The 26,958-nt window shown below is 38.2% G+C and overlaps 1 protein-coding gene across 1 annotated transcript in view; it reads left to right on the top strand.

Moving 5' to 3' along the window:
* Positions 1-26,958, top strand: part of LOC137974473 (uncharacterized) — a 75,651-nt gene continuing 48,693 nt past the window's right edge. The window contains exons 1-17 of the mRNA XM_068821490.1: positions 1-116; positions 1,127-1,663; positions 5,684-5,730; positions 6,512-6,575; positions 7,463-7,527; positions 9,216-9,261; positions 9,822-9,853; positions 10,037-10,103; positions 15,269-15,306; positions 15,860-15,953; positions 16,945-16,976; positions 17,160-17,226; positions 19,973-20,010; positions 20,560-20,660; positions 23,628-23,662; positions 26,194-26,243; positions 26,308-26,443. Coding sequence (XP_068677591.1) covers positions 1,168-1,663; positions 5,684-5,730; positions 6,512-6,575; positions 7,463-7,527; positions 9,216-9,261; positions 9,822-9,853; positions 10,037-10,103; positions 15,269-15,306; positions 15,860-15,953; positions 16,945-16,976; positions 17,160-17,226; positions 19,973-20,010; positions 20,560-20,660; positions 23,628-23,662; positions 26,194-26,243; positions 26,308-26,443 — 1,408 coding nt within the window. The 5' untranslated portion in view covers positions 1-116; positions 1,127-1,167. The remainder of the gene's footprint in view (positions 117-1,126; positions 1,664-5,683; positions 5,731-6,511; positions 6,576-7,462; positions 7,528-9,215; positions 9,262-9,821; positions 9,854-10,036; positions 10,104-15,268; positions 15,307-15,859; positions 15,954-16,944; positions 16,977-17,159; positions 17,227-19,972; positions 20,011-20,559; positions 20,661-23,627; positions 23,663-26,193; positions 26,244-26,307; positions 26,444-26,958) is intronic.

The raw sequence follows: 26,958 nt of genomic DNA on the forward strand, positions 1-26,958 counted from the left end.
ATTAACAACTCGGAATCGAAGTTGTACTGTATATCTCGGATTTTTACGACTCGAATTTCCAGATGAAGCACGAGAGAAAGGCGTCGTAACGTGTAGTGTTCGTTACTGTTTAAAAGGTAAGTATTTTCTCTGATGTTTGAGTGGAATTTTTATCCTTCTGCTGAGAGACTGCAGTTTCTTGGTGTTAGTACGGTGTCCGTGGTCCGCGAGAGAAAAGGATAATCTTGAATATCTTACCTGAATCAAAACGCCTCGTACTGAAATTTTCCCTGAAGATATCTTTTTCGTTTCTTGCAATAATATTAAATTGCCAAGTTCCAAACTGAAATATTTCTCTTGTAATTCGAAAAAAGATGAATGTAATCGCGAGCCCTTCGTCCGCGAATCAGAGACCTTATATCTTTTGTATAAATATATAGTCAATATAGTCTTGTTTCAACGCTCGTTAACCTGTTACGTATTTCTTACACTATCTTCTTGCCCACATTGGGTGTTGCCGGCGCTTTGTCATTCACTTCTTGGGACATAGAAGTTGTGTTTGACTCTGAGAAAAGGTACTTACAAATCTTTCTGTCTGGGGAGCAAAGATCGCTTTCGTAGCTTGTGCTGACACTAGCTCTGGATTTGCGTTTGGTGGTTGTACTATTCTGGGCCATAGAATAAAACTCAGTAATAACTTATGTGCCAATCAAATTGAACCTTCAACATCCCCTTCCCCCCTTCCTGGACAAACCCCGGGCATTTGACTACCTGTGCCCGGGGGAGTGGGGAATTTGACCTTTGCCTGCGTGGGGTGGGGAAAATTGAACTGGAAGTGTCAGGCGCTGGAAATACTGCAGGAAATCTGGAAACAAAACCTAAAGCCGCGCGCGGTTGTGGGATACGGCGTTAAAATTTTTCTTCCCAGGCCTCCAAATTACATCACCAGATCACCTGGCTCGACTAGCTTTCCCTATTTGTGGGTGGAACTGATTAATATGCATATACTGAATGAATGATACATAGGATGATTGGTCTGTGTCGTGAGATTCTGTATCACAAATCCCCTACTGGTTGTGATTAAGACCCCATATTGTAGCTTTTTGTTGTGGTTGTTCTTTTATAGCTGTGTTCTTGTATTTTGTAGATTCATGGTGGTGCAGTAAGAAAGATGAGAGAATAGCAGTTATGGGAGATCAATTATCAACAATTAGTGCACCTTGTGAAGAAAATTTACGTGAAGAAGTTGAGCACCCTGGAGAGGTCTTGAATTGTGGCAAGGAGTTCTCCGGGGATGCTGACTGTGAACGCTCAACAGTTGATGGTACAAGTAAGAGAGTCAGAAAGCCAACCAGTACCTTGCAAGTTGAATTTGGCTGGATTCATTACAGGAACGGGAAGTTTTCTCAAGTCAAGGGTACGGGGGGAGGAACCAGGATAGCTGACATGAAGAGGCATTCTTCTTATCAGGACTGTCTGGTTAAAGCCATAGAACTGTTTTATCCCAATTCTATCAGTCGATATGGAACACTTGCAGAGATGGACACACAATATTTGGCAGACTTCAGGTTAAATAAATACGAGAAAGAAAGATTCACTGTTGAAAGGTTAAAGGAAATAAGATTTAAGAACAAGTTACCAAGAATTTACTTGGTGACAAAACCCAAGACAAAGACTGATAGCAGTGAGTAACATTGTTTAATTTATCTTTGTTAACTTCTTACTGGAGGCAAAAAGGTTCTTACAGTCACCATTCTTCATCACATCATCACATCAATCCATTATTTTCTTCTGAGAGCTCTTGCAGTCTGTACTTCCTGTATCAAGTTATGGTTTATTATTACTATTACTATTATTTTTATTATTATTATTATTATTATTATTATTATTATTATTATTATTGTGTTAAAGATGAAACAACAACAATGATATTCAATGTAAGGAGAAATGTAGACTCGGAAAAATATCCGAGTCCCAGATACTTGGCTGTGTAGCCGCATAATGCGGTTCCAGTCGAGACCCACAAATTGACCCTTGCTCACCATAGAGTCTCCAGTAGCTCAGTGGTTAGAGCATCCGACTAGATCACGGAGGGTTGTGGGTTCAAATCCCATCTGGGATTCGGATATTTTTCCGAGTCTACATTTCTCCTTACATTGAATATCATTATTATTATTATTATAAATTATTATTAATGTTCTGATGTATGTACTCTGTTACATTATGTAAGATAAGTTATCACTCTTTTAACAACTGCATCGAGCTGAGTGAAAGGTGGGTGCCCGAGATGCCCAGGGGCCTCCACTGTGATCAGCCAGCCCCTAGACAGTAAAACGCACCCATGGCTGGCAATCCCCGCAGCCCAGCCATGAGCCCCCACACCATGCCGAAGGGAGCTCTGGGCTGACTAAGAACAGAATTAGAAATGGCTGGAAAAGAAGATGCAACAGGGCCCCCAATTATGGTTGACTGGGAACACGCTGAAGAAGCTAGGGATGGGAGGCCAAAAATCGGGTTTGAATAAGTGCAAAAGGTGGAAACGAAACAAGGAACAGAGATGTTACCTGTAGAGGCAGCTGGGTGCTGTTGTTGGTTTTAGGAAGTGACGCCGATGTGGATGAGCTGAACGAACAGCTGACTGTGTGACTTGTGTTCGACGCTACACTTTGAGACTGAACCTGAATTGCCACAATAACTCCGGGTAAACAATCCGATTGGGCTTTAGACTTGGCCTGGGCCAGCGTATCCCCACAGAGACGCGTAGCAGCGGAAGATGTACTAGTCGACGCGCTCGGCAAAGTGGTTGTTGACGGTGTTGTAGTCGAAGAAGAAACTGGCGAAGATGTAACCGGCCACTTGTCGGTGGAAAGGCTGTTGTTCGTCTATCGAGACATGATTCGTTGTTGGAGGGAAGCAGAAAACTAAGAAAGCGCTAAGGCTGAAAAACAACCGCTTGAAGAAACACAAACGCCGCACAACGCTCTTCCTTCCCTCTGCTGAGGCTGCGTGACCTATGTGAGGCTGTGCACATATGCCTGAGACCACTGACCACTAGCAGGGACCCTGATGCACAGGAAAACCAGCATCTCTTTGTTGTCAACTAGGTTAAATTGTATTTAACCACATGTAATAATTATTTTTCAAAAACTACTGTAATGGACTCTTAAATTAGTTCCTTTCTTAGAGTGAGCCATGGTGGTTAATTGCATTTGACAAGTGGGGGAACGCAGCACTAATGCAGACTTAAGTGAGATTTATTGGAATGACCGACCAACTGATCTTGAGACATTTTGTATCCCCGCAGCTTTTGCAGGGGCAAATGACATCATTACCAGTTGCAACTCACTTAAGATAACTCACTTTTTGCAGACAACGAAGGTGTGTGATCAATTTGAACATCTTCTGACAGTGTACAAAATGTACCTCCCTCTGGCATACTTACTACCTGGTTGCATCTACCACGCTGTTCGATTTCTCCCACTGCAGCTATCAGCCAGGCAGGACTCATATCCACTCTTGTCTTGCACATCAACAAGCTTGTCAAAAAACTCATCTCTAGCCTTAACCCTGGTAACCTCATCTTTAGTTCCACCACTAACCATATCAGGCTCCACTGACTCCACCTCCCCACAGGCTGGTGCTACCGGTTCACTTTCCTCGCTTCCACCTTGAGGTTCTTCCACTGACCCCCCAGCAACTGGTTACTCCAAGGGTTCTTCCTGCCTTCTTTGATACAACCACAGATTGTTTAAATGAAGCTCTTGAGATCTCCTGGAATACCCCTTGAGTTTCTTCACCAGATATGTGATGTCCGTGACACACTCCACTACCTCAAATGGGCCCTCCCACTGCCCATGGAATGTGTTTGCTTCACCCGGCTTCAGCTGTGGAGTGTAACGTACCGTACTTATTCAGCTCTAAGCCGAGCGACACTCTATTTGATCAAATTTGAAGCCGTAGAAGGGGTCTCAGCTTATAGCCGAGTATTTTTGATAAAAAAAATTTTCTCAGCAAATTGAAACAGTGACAAATGAACGTGTATTCACTTACAAGCAGAGCTAAATTACTTGTAAAATGAAGAGAAGTTGTTGTTGGTTTAATATGGACTTTTATTATTTGGTGGCTTGTAAAGGAGCTGTTTGTGTTGTTGTGTGATCAGGATCGATCTTATTGCTTGTCTTCTTCCTCGCTGTCTGTCTCGAATTCGTCGTCCATTTCCTCGTCTTCACTTTTTTTTTTCTTCTGGAATATTATCGTCGAAGACTGCATGGTCTGCTGTGCCATCGAGTGCGATATAGAGATGCCACAAGTCTTGAACGAACGCCTCACCATCTCCTCGGGAATATTGCGCCAAGCCTGTTTTACCCATCGAAGGAACGAAGATTCTGGGAACGAGATTGCACCATCTGTTGACACAGATCGTGTGAAGAAGCTTGTCACATGACACCATAGCAAACTTGAGACGAAAGGGCAAGTGGATTTCTTGTTTAAAGCAACATTTTCCAAGCAAAAAAAACCGTATGCATTAAAGGGAAAATCTTACCTTGACTTCTTTGCTCTGAAAACCACGCCAAAGGTTGTTGATCGAGGTCAGGATACGCTCCCCGATAAGCTCCCCGTTGAACAGATTTGCCTGATCTTTGCTCCAGTGACGGAACCATCGACTCGCTGATGCTGTATTCTCTGGCAATCTCGGAGTTATTTTCTACAGCTTCTGCTTCGGCGACTATTTTAATGGGGACATAGTTTTTCAGTGAGTGATTAACCCATTGACGCCCAGGGGTTCCCCATTAACGAGTAAAATCATCTGGCGTTAGACAGAGTAAAATACTGAGTCTGGCCGGTTTGGGCTGGTTTGGACGTCAGAGGGTTAAGTTTAAAGGCGAAGTTGTAAGGTTTCCAGTTGAATAACTTTTTATAAAACCCCTCGCTTGTAGGAAGACATGTTTCCAGTGAGGTCAGTAATTGTTAATAATATTTGTCACCTCACGATCACGTAACTTGTTTGTTTCTAATATTTTGTGTTCATTTTATTGCTTTGAGTATAATTTTTCAGTCAATGTCAATTTGTATTTTAAAATTACAAAAATTTGATAGTCGATAATACATATCAAGACCTAAAAATAATGGGTCTTGGCTTATAGCCTCACATTATGCATTTACAATTTGTGTCAATCAAGTTGATTTTTTGCATAAGAAGTTTGGGGTCTCGGCTTGTAGCGGAATAAGTATGGTAGCACTAAATCACCAGTCTGAACACCATATGTTTTACACCCTTGTCGTAGCAATCTTTCTGCCAACGCTGAGGTGCTTGCGGGCTTTCCCTCATGTCACAGTATGCAGTTTCCAGTTTGCTCATTGTCACTCATTTCTGCTCGTGGAAATCCCACCGCTGCCACCAATGTAATAAACATCACACAGCAAAGGGTCCAGACAGTTGCTGAAGTCATTTAAACAGTTTTAATCCAGTGGCCAAGAACACACAATTAGTGCTGAGAACTGAGATCAATCAGTTCTACACAACACATGTTGTTTTTCAACCTAATCCTATGCCATGTATCTACCACGAAATGTCCCATTACATTGCCAATTACCCCAAAAGCATAATTAGATTGTGCAGGCACAACAACACTTATGTAAGTAAAAATGTTACTCATAACTTGGCCTATTATGGATATTAATTTTTTTCTTTTGTTGTCTCTAGGACCTCAGAGGAACTCTTGTAGTTCTGACACTTCGTATGCAATGGAGGTATGGCAAATAATAATTAATAATTGTTTACTTCAGTCATTACACCATATATGGTTTGTTGTTGCCTGGGAGACGTATGGTATCCTTTATTTTTTGTTGCAACTTTCTGTTCAACAAATTCCACAAGAATTGCCGGCAAATTTCATTACGGTACTGTAGGTTTGAGTTATTTACACATTGAAAGATGGGCTTCACAGTCATTCGAATTTGGTACTCTAGTTTATCCTTCCATACACTCTTGAAAACCTTGTATGTTAATTCCATCATGCATGACAAATTCGAAGATAAATGGTAGTCATGCAACAAAGTGACAGAACTGATGATAATTTAACAGTAAGCACCCCTAGAAAACACCTAGCTTTCAAGTCTACTTTTGAGTGCTCATGGATGACATTGGTTGACTAGCATTGAAGGAGAAAAGGAATTTGCCCTTAGGAAAGCACTCAAATTGCAATACTTTCATTATCTGGAACATTGCCTTTTGCCAGAAACTGAGTTCCTCATCCCCGAAATTGTTATGAGGAGGTGTGACTGGCTTTGTACAGTTACACAAGAAAGTCTGTGGTAATATTTATTTATAGAATCCTTGCTTTTATATGTTAACCCATGGACACCTCAAATGCCCTAGAATGCCCCCAGTTAATGAGTAAAATCTGTCTAAATCTGTAAGTCTCACCCCCAGTGGTCAATGGGTTAATCAAGAGCTTCCCATAGGGGGTTGCAGTTTGACTGATCAGTGTACATGTATGTTGGAGGTAATGGTCCTTAATTTTTGTCATAGGTTAATAACATACAGAGCAGTTCAGCTTCGGAGGCTGACAGTGGTGTGCTGGAATTTTTAAGTGGTAACTGTAGTATTTTTGGTTTTTGTCAATCAGGCTATTGCACTACTCCAATGTAAAATTACTTATATAAGCACAAGTGGATCAATTAGAATTCACTTAAGAGGAAGTTGGCAACTGGAACATTAATCTGGCTGCATCTGCAGCCCTTTGTTTTGAATGACCATGGTTTTGCTTTGTATGTAACTGCAGTTGTTTACAGAGACAAATAGTAAAATTTATGATATCCATGCAATAGTCAGAAATGTGCAGAATGCACAGCTGCTGGTATCAAATTTCAATCCACAAATGCTGAAAAAAATACAATCTACATTTCCAGAGAAAAAGGGAGCCGTAAGAATGAAAACTTTTTGCGTATAACAGGTTGAAATTTTAAGGTTTCAGAAATTATTAATAATTTGAGTTCCTCTTGTCTTGGTTGGCATCATGCACATGCTAAAATGGTTAATATTTTTTGTAAACTCAGTGACAGGCTGTGCACACCTTAAGTTGATTGACAAAATAGAACTGTGAAAGTTCTGGAGTTTGCATGAAGCATGCCAATCCCAAAAAAATTTGGTCATTAGTCAGTTTCAGGGATATTGGGCTAAGAGTTTGTCAACAAAGTGATCTAATTTGTAATCTGACATAAAATTGTATGTGAAAATGGAGAGCAGTACTAATGTTTGTGGAACTGAGTGAGTTACAAAAAAATAGTTTGTCACAGTTTTACTGGACCAGTGTTATCTCTTTCCAAAAATTAATATCAAAATGCGAGAAAAACAGGTAAATTTAGGCATTTGCTATAAATGAAATAACAGTTATGTCAGGGCATTTGGTATTTGTGTTTTTACCTCTATAGTTACTCAAGAATGGATCTGATATGAATAATTTCTAACCCCTTCTTGCAGCTACCAGTTCAGATTCAAACAATACATGTATGCCGCAGGACCTTTGGGATCCAGATCTTATCTTGGTAATATATTATGGTATATACCTACAATCCTGGCCATAAGTTGTTGGGACACCTTCCCTTTTGCGCTCTAAAACCCACAATTTCAACTACATGCTTGACGTTCAAAAAAAAAAAGATGAATAGAAGTGAGTAGAATTGACCCCCCTCCCCCCTAGCAATGTTGAAAGAAAATGAAGCTATTTTGAAGACCAGATCAAATGCTGCTGCTCTTTAGTTTCAGGGGCACTGTCACGGTCTGTGCATGTTTGCACAGTAAATCGAAACTTGAAAAAGTTATCCTCACATTTTCAAGTTTAGGGAGGTGCAGGCAATATTTTGGCCACTGTTGCATGCAGATTTTAAGCTCTGAGTGTGCAAATCACTAGTGATTCAGTCTCCTCAAGAAAGCAAAGAAGAGCAGTCAAAATACCACTATGTCTACGATATAGAGAAACTTTTTAAGATGTGAATTCATGAGAAATTTGACGTATGGTGTAATCGGAGTGCAAGCCGTTTCACTATTAACGAGGATCGAAGTCTACCACATCATCATTTCTTGATTAAACTCATGGCCAATAGATGAGCTTGGGAACTGGTACCTTAAAGGTTGGCAGGGAGCCTGTGCACTTCAGGCCCAGCAGAGTATCCATGGCAACCCTGTGAGTGGGAACCACCCCTGCATGGAGCCACCAACTGGCACCATCACCTTGAAACAAGTTCAGTGGAAAAGTACTCATCTGACCCCATACTTACCAAGATTTGATATTCCTGAGGGTAGGGAGGGTGGGGAGCCTGAATCCACAAAGATTTGCTTTAAAGCACAATAAATTATTGGTCTACAATGATCAACTCAAAGGCCAGCAAAATGCCACGCAAGCAAAGGGACGAAGATTGAAGCCCTGTGACCACCCCACATCATGTCATGTATGCTTATGGGAAATCCACTTACTGCATTGGCTTGATATTAACTTTGCCTACATGTAAATTGCATTTGACCGCATTAAATGCTTACTCTCTTCGCCCTAAAATGTCTATTTGAATATTTTGAAAAAAAAGCTCCATTTAGATGAGAGGAACTGCATGCACTAGTTGTGTTTATTTGTTGCATGAATTATAAAACTGCAAGTGGTGGGTAAAACATGGCTGAATTAGATGAGTGCCCCAAGGAAAGAAAAATATCAGGCAGTACCAACACCTGTGTTCTTTTTGTCTTGGTCTATCTTGTCAGGACAATAAAATTCACTTTTCCTATCATGGTAACTATCGTCAGAATCCATGTTGACTTATAAACTGTTTGTAACCTAAGTCAAACTAAGTTGTAAACAAAGATTCAATGAAATGCAGCCATGGTAAGTGGCCTGTTGTTGGTTCATCACACAAGCTCATGCAACCAGGGCTAGGATTCTGCCCAGGTTGGTGGGCAAGATTTTGCCCTCTCCCAGGATTTGGGTGCTCTTGCATTGAGGAAAAAAACTATTATGGGGCACACCTTTTCCTTTTTTGGCAAGTATGTCAGCATATAATGACTGGTTTTGAACCATTGTGTCAGTAGCACTAAAAGAACAACTAACAGAGCTACCAAACACTTTGAAGCCCTAGCATACTGGAAAATAGATCCTATGGCAAAAAGTTGATAGGTTTTGTTGGAATGCATTTTACTGAATAAAAAACTTTTGGTAAACAACTTTTTTCATTGTTTTTTTGTTTAGTCTCAGTTGAGTATTGTCAATGATCAGTCTCCTATGGAAGTGACAGGTGAATACAGATACAGTGAATAGGCCCATTATTGGATAAGACAGAGTGTACTGTAATAATAATTAAGGCATCATGTTGATCAAGGAGGGCGCTACCATTAATCTGACAAGGCCAAAGGCTTGGGGATGTGTACACATAGCAAATGGGTGACTAGAGCACAGAGTTCAAGGACCTTGAATGCTAGAAAGTAGAAAGATCTCCTCAGCCCAGTTTCAGTCTGAAAGCAATACCTTAAACTACCACATAATGACTGGGACATTGCCACTGCTTCTGATGTCAAAATCTAACTGTTATTTTTAGGCCTATTGCGGATCTCAATGGCATTTTTTTGGTTCAGTAGATTTGAATTTATTTCTCAACAGTTTTCCTATCTAATTTAAGGTTTCAATCCTATTCTTGTCAGCCATTTGGGTGCCCTCTCATTAGTTGTTTATGATCCAAGTCTATTTTATGTGGTTGTCAACCTATACATGTAGTTATTTGAGTGGGCTTGTACCATATAATCAAAACAAACACATTAATCCCAAAATAATAAAAGCTTATGTCTGCTTATTCAACAGAGAGCACAGTTGAGCAAATTAGGCAAGTAGGGGTGAGTACCAATTTATTATTATTCGAAAACAAGTCATTGCAACGCTATGCAAGTTGTGAATTGCGTTGAGTTGCAAAGCTAATTTTAATCCTCCAATCCTCAAGATGGGTGCTTACCAATTAATTTAAAAGGATTATCTTGTAACATTTTGACTTGGTTTATTTTCTTTTTCTCACTTAATAGACAGACTGGAATGGCACTACAACAGCAGCTGCTGGTGTCAACACCATATTTCAAGATTATTCAGGAGGTATTATTGTTTTCTTTTTTTTCGTCACAAGGGTTCCTGTATTTGGTACTAGAGTGCAGGTTTCATGAAATTCAGGCATCAGACCCTCTTGTAGACCACTTTCATAAATGGCGACCACTTTTGTATTCTTTTGTCGTTATGTTAATAAGACCTACTGCCCTCATTTTGAAACAAAAATTCTTTTGAAATTTGGTCGTTGTAGCAAGGCTAAGAAAGGCTTCCCGTACGAAAATTCTGGGCGAGACGCGGGCAAGATTTGGGCCATAAAAAGTCTCGCTGATGAGCAATACAGAGCCTGACGATAATCAGCCTGACAGGAGCGATAAAAATTGAACGATAAATGAGCGAGAATGGAGCGGGACATTTGTACTACTCTGACATTTGGACGATATTCTGAGCGATAAACGGGCGAGATTAAGGTCCATAAAAAAACTAAAATCACGCTAATGAACAATACATTTTTATGTGCGTGACGTTAGTTTATGGCTTATAATTTCGGGTGTTACGAAAACTAAGACCTAAGACCTGGTCTTAGCTTTCGTATTACGAAAACTACAACCCCGCTCTTAGTTTTTGTACGAAAACTAAGACCCTTTGTTAATAGCGGTAATTACGGCAAAGAAACCCGGGAAAACTTACCGCTACTCAAAGATTTGGGCGCTGTACATGTATGTTGTTTCCTCACACGATTAAGTTTAAACAGACACAACGCCATGAGAAGCTTGAATGTTGTGCGACCTTGCGTGACAGAAAAAAAAGTGGCATTTATTGGCACGGAAACTAAAGATAGGGTCTTTTGGAGAACGAGAAACTCTGTCTGTTAAACCTTTGGTTATAGCAAGAGTCCATGTTTTGGTTGTAACCACTAAAAATGTGATACACGCATTCTTCTGTCAGCACACATCTTCCAGTTTCAAAACAAGTCCACAATTTAGCCGTAAGTCACGCAAACAGTAAACGGATGCCCGTAGATGATCAATTTTATTATGATGCCTGATAGGGGACTGAAGAGTTTTACATGTAAGACATAAGTTTCTCCGTATTTATCTGCCTCACAAGCTTATTTCTCAGCTTATTACAATGAGGATATGAAGTATCATCTGTCAGGGGGTGAGGGTACATCGCGCTATCCTGGTACTTTGACGCATTATTTATAAGAAACATTGAAATCAGTATAAACAGAAACAAAATAGGCCATAATTGAAACTATGCCTACTTTAATAGTGCCATTATAAATTATAAACTAGAAAATCCCCTGCCTGCCACTCCCCCCACCCCAATAGACAGTACCACTGTTTTTTGTTTGCGTGACTTACGGCGACATTGTGGACTTGTTTTGATACTGGAAGCAAAATAACAAATGTGTATCGACAAAATAATTCTTGTATCACATTTTTAGTGGTTACAACCAAAGGGTTAACAGACTGAGTTTATCCTTATTCGAAAGATACTATCTTTAGTTTCCATGCCAATAAGTAAGCGAACGATCCTCGACCGAGACCAACTGCAGTAAACATGACCCTTGTCATCATTGCGTGGGCAGTCATGTAAGACAGAAACATGTTTCAGTTTAAGGTAACTTAAATAAAAGAATGTACCAGCTTTTAGCATAGAACAAAATGCGACTGAAGTCATTCAAAGTGTCCATAATAAGGTAGGCATGTTAGTAGCCAGGTTTCCACAGTGATCTGTGATCAGATAGCGAGGTCGTTTCTAGTTTCTCATTTATTTTAAATCTTCATACATTGTTTAAAATCTATTTCATAAAAGACAAAATTGTTTCCAGCAATATTAATTAGAGCAAATAAATGCTGTTTTGATCTGGTTGATTACTGTCCTAAATGGGAAGAAAAAGCTCTGCATCTGTGTAGAGATTCAGATGTTTGGGGAAATGCACAGTTACGTTAAACTGAAACGCGAGCCAAAAGCGGTTACAAATATTTAATTATCGATAGCCAAAACTCAAACATTGCTCTTCCCTATTAAAGGTTTTCCGTCCAGCGACAAGCAATTCCTATCATTAAAAAATTATTCTCCGTTTTGGGCAAGCAGGATAATGCTGTCTTGAGGTATAGCTACATGTACATGTAGATTGCTTCTCCTGAACGTGCTAAGCTATTTGAACTTACCTCTCCGGATGCGGGTGGGTATCACGCTAAATGTATCACTTGGAAAAAATATCCAGCCATATACGTATTTTAGCTCAAAATTCAGAGAGGTAAAAAATGGTTTGCTCACTTTTTACCCGGGGACGGACTACACGTACAGAAATGCAGCAAATAATATAATACATTTAGAACGACAGCCAGAGTTAAGTAACTGATTTGCATTTTTGAGTACTCCCTGATCTATTTCTACTAATCTTTTCTTATCAAATAACAAGTAGGGAGCACTTATGTATCGAATAACAAGTGAGTAGCCTGAGTTTCGCCGATAATACAGCGTGACAAATGTCTTGTTACTGCGGCATAAATGAATAAACTGGGGTTTCACTGTTTCTCGCTCACTCACGCCACACTATCGGCGATAATCGAACCAAACTAATGTCTGGCTCAGTCGCACAAGCACGACAAAATGGTTGTCTCGCTTTGTCTCGCTCAGTTCTTGCCTTAAAAACAGCTTTATGGCCCGAATCGGGCCTGAATCTCGCTCATTCAGGCCACAAATTTTCGTACGGGTTATTAGAATTAAAACAAAAGAATATTTTATTTGGCCGCCATTATGAAAGAAGTCTATTCTGCTTAATTTTTGCAACTTTGTTGAGTTATAATTATAGTAGTGTTAGTCAATATCTGTCATTGATGGCTAGCCGCGGTCTTTTCAAATGTGAGGAATTGAGGATCAAAATATCGAAATTTAGAATGCTTAAAATTGCTCACACAATGGAATGACATACGGTACTTGAAATTTCATAAAATTTCATGAAGAATAATGTTTTTTAGAGAGAGATGTGTGTTGTGTGATATGTACATGTAATAGGACTACATGCTGTCCAATTTGGAAATAATTGGATGAGAAAAATTCTGAGGACAGCCAAAATTGGACGAGGCTGTAGGCCGAGTCCAATTTGGCAGTCCGAGGAATTTTTTTAATCCAATTATTTCCAAATTGGACAAGCATGTAGTCCTGTTACCTATTAATTATAGAGCATCCAAAGAACGTCGTCAAGCTCGAGTTTGGGAATCTCCTCAACAGGGATCCATATTCATATTTATCAAAGTCGTCAGCCGGGCAAGTACGTCTTATGACATACTTGCCCAGACAAATTTTGGGTTGCCTGGGCAAAAATGCGGAAGTATAATACTGTATAGAAAATGGTCAATAAAATTACTTGTAACTTGAGCATTCCCATTTTATTTTACACTCTCGTCATAAATTACGAATCTTGACTCGGGAGTATTATGTTATTTGCCCTGTGGGAACCCGATTTACAGTGGTCCATATCTGCCACGACAAAATGTACTTGAATGTTGCTTACAAAGTTACAATTCAACGACCCAAAATTTTCGACGTTCCTGTCTAATGTCTTCCTTTTATATGCTACCAAGATTTTGTTTTCCAGTTCTTAAGCAGCAGGTTCTCCTCCACTTGTTTTCCTTTTTGCCGGAACACCTTGTAAGTGACCCCACATTATCAGCTGAGACCACAAGTCACCCTTTGCTCTTTTCCTTAAGATACATGAAAATTTAGCCTGCAATCGTTTCATGGAAAATACCGCATGGTCAATGATGGCGCCCAATGACTGAGGAAAGCTGCATGTTTATTCCTTATTTTCTGGAAGTTTCCATTGAATGAAAAGCAATCAGAACGAAAGCAGAGTCTGTCTATATTATAGCTCTTGATGACATTTGTGAAAACACATTAATTTTAACTTCACTTGTCCAACGGACGATCTTTGGAGTTATTATACTCGTCCAAACGGGTTTTAAGTCGTCTGGGACGACCGGACGACTGCGAATGTGGATCCCTGCCTCAAGCTTTCTCATTTTGCTTCCCTCAGCACGCCACAGGTCAAACACTTCTTTGAGTATTCTTGTTCTGATTATTCTCCCTCATCTCGAGTAAATCAGTAGCATCTATCTCTGGAAACCTAGCTGAAGACTCCATTTGAAACTCTGAGTCGTCAAAAAGGTGGAGAGAAAAGTCGGGAAATTATCAACACAAAACAAAACTCTGGGAGCGATGATCCCTCGCTGATGTTTGAAAGCAGTGATAATAGCTGCAACCTGATTGGCCAATATTCGGTTCATTTATATTTATCTTGATTTTCATTTATTTATCCAGATTTTCCTCAAATTGGACGGTTTGTTCAAAGCTGAAATAAACATTCCGGCAAAAACTATCCAATTTATTTTAAATTTGGACAGTTGGCAAAAATTAATAAAAAATCCATCTGTTGGCAATATTGGATTTTGATGCAGCTATATAATTATTTTGGGTAATCAAATGGTGATGAGTTAAATCAGGGAATAATTTCATGCAGGTTTTGTCCAAAATCAAATAATTTCATGAGTATACCTTTTGATTAGCTATTAATTATTGTAATATCATGGGTGAGAAATTACGTTCATAAGGCGCTGGGTTTTTTTGTTTTTGTTTATTGTATTGGTACCCCAAGCTGGCCAGTTAGTGCGATTCACTGGCTTTAATAAAGCTTCCTGACCACAGTTTTCCAGACCGAGTGGTTGGGCAATTTTTTGTCTGGACGTATTACATCGGAATCTGTAACATTTTAAAACCTAGATGCAATTTTGGCACTGTAGAAAAATTTGCCATGGCAACATTGTAATTTCACATGTGAAATTATAAATTAATGCTGAAATTTCACGACAAAAATAAGGAGTAATTTGTCACCCATGTATATTATTGTCGCAATACTGCGACTGGATTTAATGTCAAACATTTGGCCATGGCAGTTTCATGCAACAGTGACCAGGTGTTCTTAGGATGCACAATAATATTATTTTGTTATAACTGGCAAGCAAGAAGGGATGATATTATAGCAGTAGTTTATAGGCCAATGATTTTAAGGCCATATTTAACAATTATTTGTTGATGTTATTTTGGTATCATACCATTTGGAAACTTGTCTCTACGCACTGTGAAGTTTATAATTATGTGGTTATCAATTAAGTATGAATGATTTAATTTATTTTCAATTGTAGTGGCTCAAAGGCATACACACCCATCAGGGTCAGTTGAGGTAATAAGTCCTTAAACTGGTTATTTACAAGGATCACACCAAATAGCAGAATGCAAATAAACGTAGTCGCAGCTTTAATTTATGGCCCATCAGTTTATGTGGCCCTCAAATTGCACTGTGAGGAAGTCCCTCAAAGATTACATTTTTTTTTGCTTACCCGTTGCAAGCACTGCATGTGTTTCTTGTCCACAAAGAAGTTTTTGGTTTTTTCCTAGACCACACTGTGTAGAGTTATTGTTTTACTCAGAGACACATCTTGCCTGGCTTATTTTATGTAAATGTGCTGTTTTTAAGGAGAGCATTTATGTAATAAAAAGATTTTTAATACTACTGTAGAAACTTGTAAAGCATGAGCTTATTCTGGGTATCAGGTTTTGATTTCAACTATTCTTAAAGGTTTTTAATTCATTTTTATTGCTTTACTAAAATTTCATTTGTATATTCTTGATTCAAAATTTTGTGGATTCTGCATATGGAATATTGAAAATAAAGATGGTTAATTAATTTTTCAGTACACTGATCACAAGCTAATTCACTTCCTCAATTTTAACAGACAAACCTCAATGAAACCTCTGACGGCCCTTCAGTGCCTAGTGGGTCTGATCTCAGAACAGTACCACTGTATCAATATGGTGACCATTATTCAGGTGGAAAGTGTTTTATTTTTTTTAATAAGGTTTTTCTCTTGCCCTAACCATATTTTTTGTACCAAGAGATCAAAGATGTGATGGTCCTAATTTGTGCATGGCCTCTATTGTCTGTCACAGGTGCTTCTACTGTATACTATATACTGTAGACCACCTGATCCTCTTGCTGTGGTCTAGATTTATATTAATAACAAGTTATTAATATGCATGAAGTTGTTTTTCTGTTTTTGCCTTAATTTGTTTTGCTCGTTCTTCTGACTTCGTCATCAGGTATTGGTTTGTAGCCATGAGGTAGGTTGGGGGTGTCTCAGATTTTAGGGATCCTAAAAGGGGATCCCTGAAAATGTTTAATGCAGCAAGTAGGGGTCCTCCAAATTTTTTAGGTAATAAATAATTTCTCATGAGTAAACCCCCCCCCCCCCTCCCCCCAACAAGTTTTTGTGAACGCTACCTTAAGCTGTGAGCACCTTCCAATCTGGGAGGTTCAGATGATCTTCCTGATTGGGTGCTCAAGGAATATTAATTTGCTGATATCCTCCAGTTGAATCCAAAGAAATACTGACTTGTTTTATGAGATATCCAGCTATTTACTGCCATTTGCATCTGTCCTTGAAGTGTGGCTGTTTTTCAACGGGTCGTGTGTACAAGTTCATTTGCTTGACTCAAATAACTCAACATGAAATGTGTCAACATGCAACAACAACTCGACTGATGATGAATTTTGTTATTTTTAGGCCTATTGCGAATCTCAATGGCATTTTTTGGTTCAGTAGATTTGAATTTCTTTCTCAACAGTTTTCCTGTCTAATTTAAGGTTTCAATCCTATTCTTGTCAGCCATTTGGGTGCCCTCTCATTAGTTGTTTATGATCCAAGTCTACTTTATGTGGTTGTCAACCTATACATGTAGTTATTTGAGTGGGCTTGTATCATAATCAAAACAAACACGTTAATCCCAAAATAATAAAAGCTTATGTCTGCTTATTCAACAGAGAGCACAGTTGAGCAAATTAGGCAAGGAGGGGTGAGTACCAATTTATTATTATTTGAAAACAAGTCATTGCAGCGCTATGCAAGTTGTGAATTGCGTTGAGTTGCAAAGCTAATTTTAATCCTCCAATCCGCCAGCTGGGTGCTTACCAATTAATTTAAAAGGATTATCTTGTAACATTTTGACTGGGTTTATTTTCTTTTTCTCACTTAATAGACAGACTGGAATGGCACTACAACAGCAGCTGCTGGTATCAACACCATGTTTCAAGATTATTCAGGAGGTATTTTTGTTTTCTGTTTTTCGTCACAAGGGTTCCTGTATTTGGTACTAGAGTGCAGGTTTCATGAAATTCAGGCCTCAGACCCTCTTGTAGACCACTTTCATAAATGGCGACCACTTTTGTATTCTTTTGTCGTTATGTTAATAAGACCTACTGCCCTCATTTTGAAACAAAAATTCTTTTGAAATTTGGTTGTTGTAGCAAGGCTAAGAAAGGCTTATTAGCATTAAAACAAAAGAATATTTTATTTGGCCGCCATTATAAAAGAATACGTAAAAGCTATTCTGCTTAATTTTTACAACTTTGTTGAGTTATATATAGTAGTGTTAGTCAATATCTGTCATTGATGGCTAGCCGCGGTCTTTTAAAAATTACCGGTATGTGAGGAATTGAGGATCCAAATATCGAAATTTAGAATGCTTAAAATTGTTCACACAATGGAATGACATACGGTACTTGAAATTTCATGAAATTTAATGAAGAATAATGTTTGTTAGAGAGAGATGTGTGTTGTGTGATATGTATATGTAATAGGACTACATGCTGTCCAATTTGGAAATAATTGGATGAGAAAAATTCTGAGGACTACCAAAATTGGACGAGGCTGTAGGCCGAGTCCAATTTGGCAGTCCGAGGAATTTTTTTAATCCAATTATTTCCAAATTGGACAAGTATGTAGTCCTGTTACCTATTAATTATATAGCATCCAAAGAACGTCGTCAAGCTCTAGTTTGGGAATCTCCTCAACAGGGATCCATATTCATTTTTATCAAAGTCATCAGCTGGGCAAGTACGTCTTATGACATACTTGCCTGGACAAATTTTGGGTTGCCTGGGCAAAAATGCGGAAGTATACTGTATAGAAAATGGTCAATAAAATTACTTGTAACTTGAACATTCCCATTTTATTTTACACTCTCGTCATAAATTACGAATCTTGACTCTGGAGTATTATGTTATTTGCCCTGTGGGAACCCGATTTACAGTGGTCCATATCTGCCACGACAAAATGTACTTGAATGTTGCTTACAAAGTTACAATTCAACGACCCAAAATTTTCGACGTTCCTGTCTAATGTCTTCCTTTTATATGCTACCAAGATTTTGTTTTCCAGTTCTTAAGCAGCAGGTTCTCCTCCACTTGTTTTCCTTTTTGCCGGAACACCTTGTAAGTGACCCCACATTATCAGCTGAGACCACAAGTCACCCTTTGCTCTTTTCCTTAAGATACATGAAAATTTAGCCTGCAATCGTTTCATGGAAAATACCGCATGGTCAATGATGGCGCCCAATGACTGAGGAAAGCTGCATGTTTATTCCTTATTTTCTGGAAGTTTCCATTGAATGAAAAGCAATCAGAACGAAAGCAGAGTCTGTCTATATTATAGCTCTTGATGACATTTGTGAAAACACATTAATTTTAACTTCACTTGTCCAACGGACGACCTTTGGAGTTATTATACTCGTCCGAACGGGTTTTACGTTGGCTGGGATGACCAGACGACTGCGAATGTGGATCCCTGCCTCAAGCTTTCTCACTTTGCTTTGCTCAGCACGCCACAGGTCAAACACTTTAACCCAATTTTTTGTGCTTCTTTGAGTATTCTTGTTCTGATTATTCTCCCTCGTCTCGAGTAAATCAGTAGCATCTATCTCTGGAAACCTAGCTGAAGAGTCCATTTGAAACTCTTGAGTCGTCAAAAAGGTGGAGAGAAAAGGCGGGAAATTCAGCCATTATCAACACAAAACAAAACTCTGTGAGCGATGATTGCTCGCTGATGTTTGAAAGCAGTGATAATAGCTGTAACCTGATTGGCCAATATTCGGTTCATTTATATTTATCTTGATTTTCATTTATTTATCCAGATTTTCCTCCAATTGGACGGTTTGTTCAAAGCTGAAGGAAACGTTCCAGCAAAAACTATCCAATTTATTTTAAATTTGGACAGTTGGCAAAAATTAATAAAAAATCCATCTGTTGGCAATATTGGATTTTGATGCAGCTATATAATTATTTTGGGTAATCAAATGGTGATGAGTTAAATCAGGGAATAATTTCATGCAGGTTTTGTCCAAAATCAAATAATTTCATGAGTATACCTTTTGATTAGCTATTAATTATTGTAATATCATGGGTGAGAAATTACGTTCATAAGACGCTAGGTTTTTTTGTTTTTGTTTATTGTATTGGTACCCCAAGCTGGCCAGTTAGTGCGATTCACTGGCTTTAATAAAGCTTCCTGACCACAGTTTTCCAGACCGAGTGGTTGGGCAATTTTTTGTCTGGACGTATTACATCGGAATCTGTAACATTTTAAAACCTAGATGCAATTTTGGCACTGTAGAAAAATTTGCCATGGCAACATTGTAATTTCACATGTGAAATTATAAATTAATGCTGAAATTTCACGACAAAAATAAGGAGTAATTTGTCACCCATGTATATTATTGTCGCAATACTGCGACTGGATTTAATGTCAAACATTTGGCCATGGCAGTTTCATGCAACAGTGACCAGGTGTTCTTAGGATGCACAATAATATTATTTTGTTATAACTGGCAAGCAAGAAGGGATGATATTATAGCAGTAGTTTAAAGGCCAATGATTTTAAGGCCATGTTTAACAATTATTATTTGTTGATGTTATTTTGGTATCATATCATTTTGAAACTTGTCTCTACGCACTGTGAAGTTTATAATGTGGTTATCAATTACGTAGGAATGATTTGATTTATTTTCAATTGTAGTGGCTCAAAGGCATACACACCCATCAGGGTCAGTTGAGGTAATAAGTCCTTAAACTGGTTATTTACAGGGGTCACACCAAATAGCAGAATGCAAATAAACGTAGTCAGCTTTATGGCCCATCAGTTTATGTGGCCCTCAAATTGCACTGTGACGAGGTCCTCAAAGATTACAATTTTTTTTTGCTTACCAGTTGCAAGCACTGCATGTGTTTCTTGTCCACAAAGGAGTTTTTGGTTTTTTCCTAGACCACACTGTGTAGAGTTATTGTTTTACTCAGAGACACATCTTGCCTGGCTTATTTTATGTAAATGTGCTGTTTTTAAGGAGAGCATAATTTAATAAAAAGATTTTTAATACTACTGTAGAAACTTGTAAAGCATGAGCTTATTCTGGGTGTCAGGTTTTGATTTCAACTATTCTTTAAAGGTTTTTAATTCATTTTTATTGCTTTACTAAAATTTCATTTGTATATTCTTGATTCAAAATTTTGTGGATTCTGCATATGGAATTTTGAAAATAAAGACGATGCTTAATTAATTTTTCAGTACACTGATCACAAGCTAATTCACTTCCTCGATTTTAACAGACAAACCTCAATGAAACCTCTGACGGCCCTTCAGTGCCTAGTGGGTCTGATCTCAGAACAGTACCACTGCATCAATATGGTGACCATTATTCAGGTGGCAAGTGTTTTATTTTTTGCAATAAGGTTTTTCTCTCGCCCTAACCATATTTTTTGTACCAATTAAGAGATCAAAGATGTGATGGTCCTAATTATTTTGTGCACGGCCTCTATTGTCTGTCACAGGTGCTTCTACTGTATACTATATACTGTAGACCACCTGATCCTCTTGCTGTGGTATAGATTTATATTAATAACAAGTTGTTAAATTATATGCATGAAGGTGTTTTTCTGTTTTTGCCTTAATTTGTTTCGCTCGTTCTTCTGACTTCGTCATCATGTATTGGTTTGTAGCCATGAGGTAGGTTGGGGGTGTCTCAGATTTTAGGGGTCCTGAAAGGGGATCCCTGAAAATGTTTCATGCAGCAAGTAGGGGTCCTCCAAATTTTTTAGATAATAAATGATTTCTCATCAGTAACCTCCCCCCAACAAGTTTTTGTGAACGCTCCCTAAGCTGTGAGCATGCCTTCGATTCCAATCTGGGAGATTCAGATGATCTTCCTGATTGGGTGCTCAAGGAATATTAATTTGCTGATATCCTCCAGTTGAATCCAAAGAAATACTGACTTGTTTTATGAGATATCCAGCTATTTACTGCCATTTGCATCTGTCCTTGAAGTGTGGCTGTTTTTCAACGGGTGGTGTGTACATGCAAGTTCATTTGCTTGACTCAAATAACTCAACATGAAATTTGTCAACAACAACTCGACTGATGAATTTTGCAGAAAAGATGTAAATTCAATAATTATTTTTCTGTTGTGTTTATCATTACAGTGTGAAAATATTATAATGTCTTCAGTTCAGCTAAGACGATTTGCTGATAAGTTTAACAATAAAGATGCTGCTGATATTCACAAGTATCACTCGACTCTCGTTTACTAGTAGTAATGGACATGTTGAATTCTACCATTTCCGTACTGTTAATACTTGTAGTACAGGTTGCAGTACATGTGCTATAGGGAGGATACATGCTTGTGGGTGGGTAACCCACTACACCTACTGCTTCAGGGAAATGGACACCTGAAGGAAAAACTGCTGGATGTGGAGGTGACAAGAAGTCATAAGGGTAACTTGTGTTTACGCTATTTTCACCTGTAGACTCTTCCCACAGGCTTTCCCTGATGACCATTGCTAACTGCTGGGCCTCCTCCCCCTTATTTCTTGGAGCAGTATACAAAATTTGTGAAGGAAGCTTCTCAGCACTAGAACTGCTACATGCATGTGTACTACTGGGGAATTCTATACCATATGTCACTCAAGGGACGGCTTTGCTGGATTTTCATGCTTGCGGCTGCTGCTCCGCTTTGACCTAGAAAATGCAAGATAACCCAAATTATTGTCGGTAACAGCTTTCTCTAAAATATTTCCGATGTCTTGTTTTCGGGGTATCTTTCCTCTAAAGTTCTTCTTGCAGTATTCCTCCATGAGGAAAACATGTTTTCGTAATAATGACCAGTTTTTGTTGCCTTTTACAAGGTATGCCACTTTGTTCACTTGGAACAAGTCACTTTCAATGTGGTTTTTACTTTGTCTTTCATTCTTTCTATGGAACTTTTTTTACTTTCAAACTCTTTGACTAACTTGTTAAGCTCACTTTGATGTCTCTTGATTTGACAATGCATTTCTTTCATGTTGAGTTCACCAGGATGAAATTTTTCCTCTCCATACTGGAAGACAGAGGAGCATTTCCCACACTCGCACCTACACGCACAGTTTTCTAAATGCAAATGGCAATTTCTGCAAATATTTCCATCTCGTGGATCAGACCCACTGGTAACTCTTACTAGTTTCATTCAGTTTCATGTACTTTCTTGCATAGTTGTTGAATCTGGGACCTTTTTTGTTCTATTCTAGCTTTGGTGTTTATGGCATACCTTTCAATAGGAGTTCTTTCTTTGCATAAAGGCTTTTCATTGTCATCTGTAAGCATTTCAATGATTTCTGTTGTCGTTGTGGAAGCTTGCTCACCACTATCAATGCAATTGAGGATAATTTCTCTTCAGAGAGACCCGGGCTGTGGGGTGTCCTTCAGTAGAGCTAGATTGACTAGATGGGTCAGCTCTCTCAACAGGTTTTGTTTTCACAAGGTGAAGAGCCCTTGAATACTCTTTGCTTGAGTTGCTGAATGTCTGTTTCTACGATTAGGTTTGATGTGGAAATGGCAATTCTCAGGCTAATTGGATTGTTATTCAAACCTACATACTCTCCTTCGTCATTTTCATACAGTGTCCCAAACGTTCAAAAACGCAGCTTACGAATATTACTCGTTATGGCATTGTTCAACTCGTCAACAGTTTTTGGCGGATTCATGAGAAAAACCTTCTGGTGTGACCAATTTCAACTTGCACTTGCATTTCTGACTCCATAGTTGCTGCGGGCATTAACCTGCCTACACTTAATGTGAAGCTTGAAAACATGCACAGCACTTGAACAAAACATGATCGTTTGGTGCCAGAAACGTTCTCAATTTCATGGCTTGGCCACAAATGTTTCATTGGCCAAACTTGACAGGTAGGAGACTAAAGCACTAACATTTGAAAAGTAAAACTACGCGCAAAATTTGTCACACTTCAAGAATGAACGCAAATGGTAGTATGCTTGAGGTTGATGGGTTTCAGTTTGGACGAGTTCTGCCAATTTTGCCAGGTGTTTCACAGTAGCCTCTCTGGCTACCTGTGGTGAGATTAAGGGTGCGTTCGATTGACCCTATTCCGGAATAAGAATACGTGGAGTGATGATTTAAAACACTATGTGTGGCATTTTGCAGTAACAAGGATAATAAAGCTATTTTACTTTAAAATAGCATTTTAGCAAACGTTAGACAATATTAACAAGAAATCTCCGCAAAAACGAAGGATTTCTAACTTCTATTCCATGTATTCCTATTCGGGAATACGGCCAATCGAACGCGCCCTAAGTGAATTTAGTGGTGCATAATGAGGATTGTTTTCTCTCAATTAACCTACAGGAAGGTACTTGAAACAGCAGTTATCACCCTGGCAGCCAGGTGTGAAAAACTCTTCTTCAATTTATTTAAAGAAATTGTTAACAACAAAGATCACAAGCTGCCACCCTCCTATCCCCAAGAACAAGTCAGAGCATTTTGGAAGATAGCAGTGATCCTCGCATATAACGGGACAATAATTATTAAGTATTAGTATCACCCAACTAGTGGACTAATGCAAATGCTGCATTTTGATTGGCTACGCTACTAGAGGACTATTAGTAATAGACATCGAATAGCGAAAAGCGTGACGCTTTCGTTTTATTCCCAAATAAAAATATTTTCAACTTGCATTTGCTGACTTTATTTTTGCCTTTTCTGTCTGACTAGTTGGGTTATACTAAAACAATTAGACCCTTCGCCCTCAAGGGCAACAGGTCAATAGCCCATTCGGCTTCGCCTCATGGGCTATTGACCCGTAGCCCTTGCGGGCAAAGGGTCTAATTGTTAAATAGTCACTTTACTATACACAATTGACAAATTCAGGCGGCTTCAACGGGATCCAAACCCATGACCTTTACAATGCCAGTGCAATGATCAACCAACTGAGCTATGAAGCCACTCAGTTGGGAGCAGGTTCACTTGTTGTTTAAAAGGTTGACATCACCAGTATCCGTGTGGGTAACTCAGACATTCATCCCGTTCCCACTGCAAGGAATCTGGGTTCTTGGTCTTACTCTAGGCTGTCCATGTCAAAACATATCACAAAGATCTGCGGTTCTTCTTTTTTCTATTTATACAACATACGCTGCATCAGGAATTCCCTCCCAATCGTCAACCGAGAGACTCATTCATGCGTTTATAGCCAGTCGCCTTGACTACTGTAACATCTTTAAATATGGATAGTATGCGCACTCTCATTTGCCAATAGTTGTGTTCAGATTAGAGTATGGAAACACGGCTGTGACATCACACGAACTTTGATTGGTTATGTGTTGCCAGACATGCGTTTTGATTGGCTGGTAGGGAATATGACGTGTATCAAGAAAATCTGTTTCAATCAAGAAGTAAGAAAAAAACCAGCATTTTCCTTCTTTTGTCAAATTATCCTTCAGAAATATTTTATAAAAGCAATAGAGGACTTTTTTCCGTGTTTCCATAGCCAACTTGGGGGAGTTGGGGGAATTCTCGACTCTTATGCAAACCCTTGACTGCGTCTCCATTTTGCATAACTGTCTTGAATTCTCCCAACTCCCCCTTGTGTTTAGATGAGGCTATGGAAACACAGAAAATGTCCTCTATTGTCTCTATTGTCCAATAGTGTATCAGTTTTCAAGAAAAAACTTAAGACATCTTTTTAAGCAGGCTTTCTAATTTAGTTTATATTCTTTTTTTTTTGTTTTTTTTTGTTTTTTTTGTTTTTTGTTTAGTTAATTGTATTTATCTATGTATTCTAAGTATATTTTATTTTCTTCTAGTTTTTGATTTTATATATATATATTTTTTATTAGTACCATATTTAATTTTATAGTTTATTGTATTATTTTCTTTGTTATTATTGTAAAACGTGTTTAAGCGTCAGGAATTCATGCTATATAAATAAACTATTATTATTATTATTATTATTAATTGAAATTGAGTTTAAGATTCTTTTATTGATTACTTTTGAGATTCTTCACGGTTTAGCTCCATCTCACTCATCATCTGATAATCTTTTACTGAATTATCGTTTTATATCCAAAGCAACACTTGTTGATAGCTCCTTCACTTGCATTGCTTTAAGGCTCAGTGTTTTTATGATCAGTGTAACTTAGTATCTACCTTTTTTTATATTTTAGTTTGTAACATTTTTGCAGTGTAATATTTTATTGTGCATTTTAAATTTAAATCTTAGATCTTACTTTTTGACTGACTGTCATGCACATTTGAAAATTTTTATGGAAAATTGTGCACTATAAATGCATTATTATTATTATTATTATTATTATTATTATTATTATTTGTTCTTGTGAAAAGAATGATGAATGAGGCGGCCTTAATGGGATTCAAACCCTGAATTTTTCAGGTGGCTATAAAGTGACAGTTATAATATTATTGCTTAAATTGTCCAGTAAGTGCAAGGATCACTTCTATCTTCCATCTATAACCTGTACTTCAAACATACATTTATTTCATTCCGAACATTTTGCTACACGACAGTTGCGTCTCAATGACAACCCTGTATTTAAAATGAACAGAATGATATAAGAACTCTTTTGTCATCAGTCCTTGCATGTAGAGACTGAATTGTTCTTGATTTTAGAGCATGACCTTGCACATTTTCCCACACTTTGTGTTGGTTATGTGTAATTACTTCAATCAAGTTTTGATTGGTTTACTTGATTGTCTCCATTCTTTTTGATTGGCCAAAATAGTTACTTTAGTTTTGGTTTTACAACACCTAATAATTATTGAAACTTGCTCCATCTCACTGAGTCTTCCAATTTTGGTATATCATTTAATATTTGATTTACTTATCATGTAATTCATTCAACTGACTGCAAGTTTTTTACCTAATAAATGATTTATTTATGTATTTGCTATTTTGTCGTCAGGGGTTTTTGGATCAGTTCAAGGAATCTTCCCCCCAGAAGGTGGAACTGAGGTGACTCTTTTTTTATGCTGTGATGTCTTTTTGTCATTTTCTGACAATGGTGTTTTTTTACTAGGGTGGATATCAGTTTCAGTTAAATTTACGTGAGTCCTTGCCAGAAGATGTCACACATGGAGAGGCACAGTTCGGTAATCTGGGTACTGTTAAGTTGACAAAGGTGAACGCTTGTGTTTTCCAAGGGAAAGTTCCTGGTGAGTAAAGTTTACCATGCTTGTATTGAATGTATCTGATTAAATGCTGTCCTTTAATACGGGCTGTAGTTTTTTGTGGTAGTGCACTACACACTATGTCAGTGTACGTAAGAGCGTTTACAAGAGTGGCTACAATGGGCCTGCATAAATTACAAAAATGAACAGGTCTGTTGGAAGTGTGCTTGAATTTCAACAAATGAGCTCCAAAATTAGCAGGAATTTGTGACGCTGGTGAATATTAAAGTAGTGTCCTTTCCCAAAATGATGGAATTCCCTGGTGATAAATAACCTCGACTAGCTAGGAGAGTGAATTTTGGATTTTGCAGAAACAATGGTCAACCTCAAGAGTTAGACAATTGTGATCTTAATTTGTGTTGAGTTTGCCCATTTCTTGTCGAACTTTATTGCACTTGAAAAGAAAAAAAAAAACAAACTAACAAAAACAAAAACAAAAACCTGGTGTCTTGCTGTCTAATTTTCTCAAAATATATATTATGTATCCTTTGTTTCGTGAC

Source organism: Montipora foliosa, chromosome 10 (genome assembly GCF_036669935.1).
Source record: "Montipora foliosa isolate CH-2021 chromosome 10, ASM3666993v2, whole genome shotgun sequence".
Classification (NCBI taxonomy): Eukaryota; Metazoa; Cnidaria; class Anthozoa; order Scleractinia; family Acroporidae; genus Montipora; species Montipora foliosa.